Source organism: Takifugu rubripes, chromosome 16 (assembly GCF_901000725.2).
Source record: "Takifugu rubripes chromosome 16, fTakRub1.2, whole genome shotgun sequence".
Lineage (NCBI taxonomy): Eukaryota > Metazoa > Chordata > Actinopteri > Tetraodontiformes > Tetraodontidae > Takifugu > Takifugu rubripes.
In genome coordinates this window covers 6,216,050-6,222,858 of record NC_042300.1, presented here as the reverse complement: position 1 = coordinate 6,222,858, position 6,809 = coordinate 6,216,050, and the positions used below count along the sequence as shown (strand labels likewise).

Sequence of the window (6,809 nt, the reverse complement as noted above, 5' to 3'; positions counted from 1 at the left end):
AGGGATCATTTTAAATGCCCAAAGGATGAAATAACATAATTGTTCACATCATGTGTCACACACCTCAATATGGAGACTCTCTTGTGGCATTAGTGCTATTTTATGAACACTCAATAACACATTTAAGTTGTCTGATGGCAGTTTTCCCCACCAGGTGGCGTTGTTTTTTGTGAGGAAAAACTGCTGTGATGTTTGGGGGGAAGTATATCTTTTGGTCATATGTCACTAGAATACTAAATAAAACACTTTTCTGAACTTCCATAAATGTTTGTGCATCGTGACCAAAGGGTCGTGTTTAATTTTTGGTTTTCCTGATCTAAATAATGCAACAAATTGTGACAGTTACTGTTAGCAAACCTCAGCAAACCATCCTGCCAAAAGAGAAAACAAAACTGTTTATTCCGGCTTTGGTTTCTCTTAATAGTTTTCTCTTTGTGGCAGAGTTGTAGGCTGACACAAAATTTGGATGAAAAGGATTACTTTTGTTGTTGAAAATCTAATTGTTTCCAACTCAACAAACAATGAGGGTTTTTTCATCTTCATCTCTAGTAATGTACTTGAGTGTTTTTTGGAACGATATTATCTATTTTACACCAAGTTGGACTTTTTAACTAACCTAATGAACAAAAAGTCAAGTACATCATATTACTGTAGGCATAATTAAACTTCAAATGCCAGCATCATTCATTTGCTTCAACACCAACTAAATGATAAGATTTAAAGTGCAAAGTGCTCCTGGTTAGTTAAAAGTCAATTTAACCAGTCCTCTTGTCCACTTGTCAAATTTATCTGAATAGGTTTCCTCACAGATTAAAGTTAGAATGGACATGTTCCACTGCAGGTTTCGTTGTGTCATTGCAGGGGGAAAAAATCTAGTTAGTCTTGTTATTTATTTAAAAACCATGATAAAATAAATCCCAGTAACAGCAGCTTGCAATATATTCGATTCATTACTATCCTGCAGTGACACTTAAAAAGTCTGCTGTGAAACATCGAGTCGACCAACGGAAATGACCTTTGCTGTCAATAGACTAATAGGACAGTCAAAGTGACATCAATTAAAAAGTACTTACAGCTCCCACGGTTCTGAGAATAGGCGCCCGAGTGTCCCGGCAGTAAGGAAATGTCAGTCGCGCAATCAGCTGTTCAGTGGATAAAAGGTTGAAGCTAATTTCATGTTGCCAAAAGGATTACCCCATTTCTTTCTAACACATTTCATGATAATCGACACCATCTGAATGTTTTGTTCTATGCAAATCAGCATCCCGGCATGCTGAGTCACAAAGGCGGATATGACAACTCTTTTTAGCCTGATTATGTTAATGCTATGCTTCTGAGAGCCCTTTTGTCTCTTGTTTTACTGTATGTGCCATCGTCAAAAATGTTGTTTCACTGTCACAGTAGTGGTCAAGACTTGGGCTTAACAGTTGTGGCTTTACACCAAATGTACTGTCTTTATATACCAAATAAAAACAACCAAACATCACGCATGGAAAAAAAAACTACAATAAAGTGATGCTATAAAGTAAATAATGGCTAGAACTTCCTAAGCTGTCCAGGTCTCCTTACGCAACACTCAGTTTGCCCATTTACTGCCAGCGAACATTTTATCCGTAATTACACATGCATACACACAGTGGGATTCACAATTAAGCTGAATCAGGATGTAGGATGTGGTTAAGGAGGACTTCTTCTTACTAAACAGCAAATCGAGTAAGGGAACAAGACAAGCTGGGGCATGAAATGGCCACAGATGAACAGTAGGGTCCAGGGGCCCCATCACGTTATAAGTCTCTGCTTTTGTCTCCCTAACAAAGACTTTAATTCTTACCTCATTGGAAACTTGAATGATGACACCAATTCCTTCACGTATTTGTAACGTCTACTCATGTTTGACCTCACAAAGATTGTGTCTCTTTCCTTTTTGTTTGTGCCATCATTGAAAATGCAATTTCACTTTCACAGTAGTGGTCAAGATATGGGCTTAATAGTAGATCTACAGTCTAATTTCTCTCTTAATCCAACATTAAAGGGCGGGATTGTGAAATCAGATGGCCCTTTAACCTTAGAGCAAATCCTGCACAACTGTCTTAAAGTCAAGCCATGAGACTGGAAGTAAAGCAAAGAAAGAGCGTTGATTATCATCAATTTCTAAAGGTTTATAGTTATATAATTTTTGATCAACTACTCTATCTCAATTGTCAGCAGTTTAATTTAGTGTAATTTTTAAGTTACTTTTCATTTAGGTGGCTGATTTCTGCACCTTGCTTTACCTCCTTTCTAGAGAAGCTGCATTGTGCAAAAGCAAATCTTACACTGGAGTAATTAGGCCGGATATGAATTTCCATTAAGAAGGTGAACAAATTAATTGCAAGTTCATGCCAGTTTCCCTTTTCAGCCTGGTTATCCAAAGGGCTTCCAATAGGAAGAATATGTCATTTATCTGTTCAGTGATACTAGAAAAATAGAAATGCTACAAGATGAAAATGTGATTAAAATGTTTTCATTACAAGGTAAATGCCATTTGATTAATATTGTCAAGGTTATCTGTGGTTTGCAAATAAAATAATCAAAAATCCTTCAAGTATACAAAACATACTCAAGAGGAAATGGATTTTGTAATATTTGGTGGGAAAAAAATTGGTTGCTCCGTTTCTAAGACTAAGTTTGAAAAGCTCAGAGGATAAAACTTTAATGATTTCCATCCTTCAGTGTTTCCACTAACCCCTTGTTTTCCTTTCTCTAATGAGCCAATCACATCGAGATCTCTGCCACCTTTGAGAACTTGATAACAAGGGTGTGTGGTCGGTGATGTGGAAACACGATGAGGGACAAAACACGCTGCTCTTTTGTGTGCCGGCAAAGACTTCCAGCCTCTCTTTGCCGCAAGGAACCGGAGCGGACATTGACGTGTGGAAAATGCTCGGTTTATCTGTCCAACTCCTGGCCACGAGAATCATCATTTCCTGTATAGGAATCTTTGGAAATGTATTTCTTATTGTCTCGGTTGTTCAGAACAAGTTCTCCCAGATCAAATCATTTGAGCTCTTTCTGCTGGAACTGGCTGCAGCTAACTTAGAGGAGATCCTCATCGTGAATATCTACGACATGATCATCCTCCAGACATCCTTTGCGACCGTGGGCACTTGGTCGTGCCGTTTGCTCAAATTCCTAACCATGCTTGGTGAAAACGCCAGCATACTCGTCACGGTCCTCATCAGCATCTTCCGCTACCAGAAGCTCAGAGATGCCAGCAGGAGGGTGAACCTGCCAATCTACCTGGACAGCATCAGGTCAGTGTGGACTGTGAGTGGGATTTTAACAGTGTTCACCATACTGCTGAGCAGCCCCATTTTTGTCTTAAACATTAAGGAGACGTCACAAAATTTCACAAATAATGGCTCAGGCTGCCCTCCAGACTTTTTCCAGTGTAATAAAGAGGACTGTCCCGAACTGAATGGTATATACAAGTACCTGTTTATCCTGTTGTTCAACCTGTTGCCCCTAATCATCGTCACAGTCACCAGCTGCCTTATCATTGCTGTGCTGCTGAGCCAGCGAAAGACTGTAACACCCGTGGAGAGCGGGTCAAGCCAGATTTCCCGGAAGAGTAAAGGTCTGAAGTTCCAGAGAAGCACCATAGCAGTTCTAACAGCAATGGGACTGTTTCAGGTAGACTGGACGATTTACCTGATCTTCCAGCTGACTATCAGCCCCGGTGACTCCAGCTCTTGGGCTGAGATCAAGTTCTTCATCTCCACTTCCTACACATCCATCAGCCCCTATGTGTATGGGATCGGGAATAATCTGTTCTCCCTTAAGAAATTAAGAAAAAATTGAAGTTAAAAAAAAATTAGATCAGTGTGTTTGAAAAAGATCTTTTGGTTTGGAAATCACCATTCTGGCACAGACACCAATAAAGAAAACTTTATATTTATGCCACATTGTAATCATTTTAATACTTTCCTGTCCTTGAATGGAAAGAGTTTCCCTTGTCCATGAAGGTCTTGGTGCAAATTTTAGTAATAAGCTTTTTATAACTGAAAACAAAACGATGAAATACGATCACAGGTCAAGCACAGATTATATCTAATTTCATTTGCACATTATATATACTTGATATAAATAACCCGAGTAATTCTGCATTAAATCACATGTCATCAAGCATGAAAAGTGAAATAAACTGTAAGATTTTATATTTATAAGAAAATAAATGATTGGCCTGTTCATGGTCAGAAGTAGTTTAACAAAAAATACGACTATACTTTCCCTTGTAACTGTAATAACCTTCAGTAGCTGCTGCTATCAGGGATATATAGTGAGCATAAAATGGTGGCATGCAGAGAGATACTGCAAATAAATTTGTGATCATGAGATGCAAGTTTACATTAGTGTAATAACAATTGGGACATTTGGAGGGAAATAGTAAGCTCAAAATACAGTCTTCTGTTGACCCCTGCATGCCTGCCTGCCTATCTACTATTCTGCAGTTACATCTCTCTCTCTCTCTCTCTCAGACACACACACACACACACACAACAATATCAAAATGATGTAAAATGATGTATTTTGTTTTCTGCTCTTTTCACAGACACCCTAATTGAAAATATAAAATAAATGGGCTGTCCTTGTCCAAATAACTATTGTGTGACTTTATAGGAAAGCCTTCATTATTGCACCGTGGAGCCAAACTCTCAGATTCAACTGTGGATGAATATTGTCTCTCCCTAACAAAGTCAGGAAGATGAATAACTTGTGTGTGTGAACTGCAGCATATCACCACGAGATCCCCACGTGGAGGAAAAAAAAAGTGTGTGTGTATGTGTGTGTGTGCGCGCGTGTGTGTGTCTGTAATCGTCTCTCCCACTTCCGTGTCTCGTTTAGACCCCGCCCTGTCGGTTTAATACGATTGCGACTGGCTCTTTTGTGATAGTTCGACGTTTTAATTTTGTAGGCAAAGGTTTCTTGTAACATCATATTTATCTTTCAAACACAAGCTCAGCAGTTTTGATGGTACATGACAGAAGAAGCAAATAAAAGCATGCGTGTCCTTCACTAATGAACCCTCTGAGCGCTGCACACGTGGGGTGCCTCCTCACGTGATTCATTTCCTGGTTTATTTATTTATTTACGTCGCTTTTTCTGCTGCAAGAATAGTGCCACTATCCCGACCCTCTTTAGTGAGTATGCACAGTCTGATAAACCATTTTTTATTTGGTTATTTCACTTAAATTTCTTTCATTTTGAGGCAGACCAAATCTCACTGTCAACATTTGTTTTGATGACAAAATATGTCGCCCCCTTGAGGATTCATCTACGTCGTGTGTTTTATCATGTGGGGTCCCTAGCTTGGCCTATAAATTTACTTGTGGGTTTTAAAACTCTAGGATAAATACTAAAGATAATTCATTTAACCATCCAAATAATGGCGTTTTAAATGCCAAAATATTAGCTTGCTGCTGAAATACTGATCACATTTTCAGTTAGTTTCAGTTAACAAGAGAAAAAACACTTGGAGTGGACCTCCACCAAGCAGGTCATTTACCCACAAATGGTCTTACACCTGTACTGTAGTAGGATATACATGCATGTGTAGTAATACAAGGTTACATAACATAGTAAGAAGCTTTGCTTTGTGATCAAGGCTCATTGTCTTTGAACTTTGGAATATCAAGTCTCTCCGGAATATCCAGAACATCACGAAAATGTAATCAGTCCTTCCATCGCCACTTAACATTTTCTGAAAATTTTTGTTAAAATCTTAATTCAATTAACTCAATTTTTGAGTTGGTTTGCCAAAACCCAATCACGTAACCTCCTTGGCATGGAGCTCATTATGTTTAACACTAGGAATACACTGGGATAAACAATTACTCCATTAGCTTTGAGATTATTTGTTGTGTTTGTTCCCACAGTATCAGTGCTTACATGGTACAGTTGCAACTAATTTTTGTTAACTCTTATGTGGTTTTGGTTTTTGTCCATTTCTAATCAAAACAACAAAATGCAGCTCCAACGGGCATTACATAAATATTCCTCCAGGGACAGAGCTTGGTGATTAAAATTGAGCTAGAACCTACTCCATTCTAGCCCATGGATTTTATTTGTTTTTAAGATGGAAATTGATTTGCAGTACTACTTCAACCAACAGAGGGCGCGGTCTCAGGAACAAATTTAGTATATTTCAGTCTCATTAAAATGCAAATAAAAGATATAAAGATGTAATATTTAATTTACACTTTAAATTAAAGCAAAACAGATTTCCAAATGAATGACAAAATGGAATACAAGATATTTTGGATTCATGCAGGTGACACCAATCAAGTGTGGTTCTGTTTTTCTTGGTGTCATAATTGGAATTCAATGCATTTAATACACAAAGTTGTTACCATTTTGGTGCTGGCAGCATTTTAAATCATATACAATTTCTGCAAGTATTCTTGTTTTTGATAACACAGTGAATTGAGCCAGTACCTACAATAATGCATTGCAAGTTATACCTTAAAAGGTAGGCACTATGAGGAAAATATGAAACTTAGCTTAACATCAGATCACATTGCCTTGTATTTTTGGTTTTTACACGTGTGGAACAGTTACCCAGTTATCTATATTGCTGTTGAACAAATCATTACTTCAGAACAATTCACGGAATTATATTATTATTTGAGACAGACCCTTAAACAAAGCAAACGTTAATTAACCACGACATTTCGCCGCCATTTTGAAAGATGGCCGGTAGACGTTGTTTGTGGTGTGAATGTTCACAGTTGTGGAAAAACTAAACCATTAAGTACCTGGATAATAACTTC

General features: G+C 38.0%; 1 protein-coding gene across 1 annotated transcript; it reads left to right on the top strand.

Moving 5' to 3' along the window:
- Nucleotides 1–2,919: 2,919 nt before the first annotated feature.
- Nucleotides 2,920–3,937, top strand: ora6 (olfactory receptor class A related 6). The gene has a single exon (XM_003971591.3). The coding sequence runs from the start codon at nucleotides 2,920–2,922 to the stop codon at nucleotides 3,838–3,840; it is 921 nt and encodes a 306-aa protein (XP_003971640.3). The 3' UTR covers nucleotides 3,841–3,937.
- Nucleotides 3,938–6,809: the final 2,872 nt, after the last annotated feature.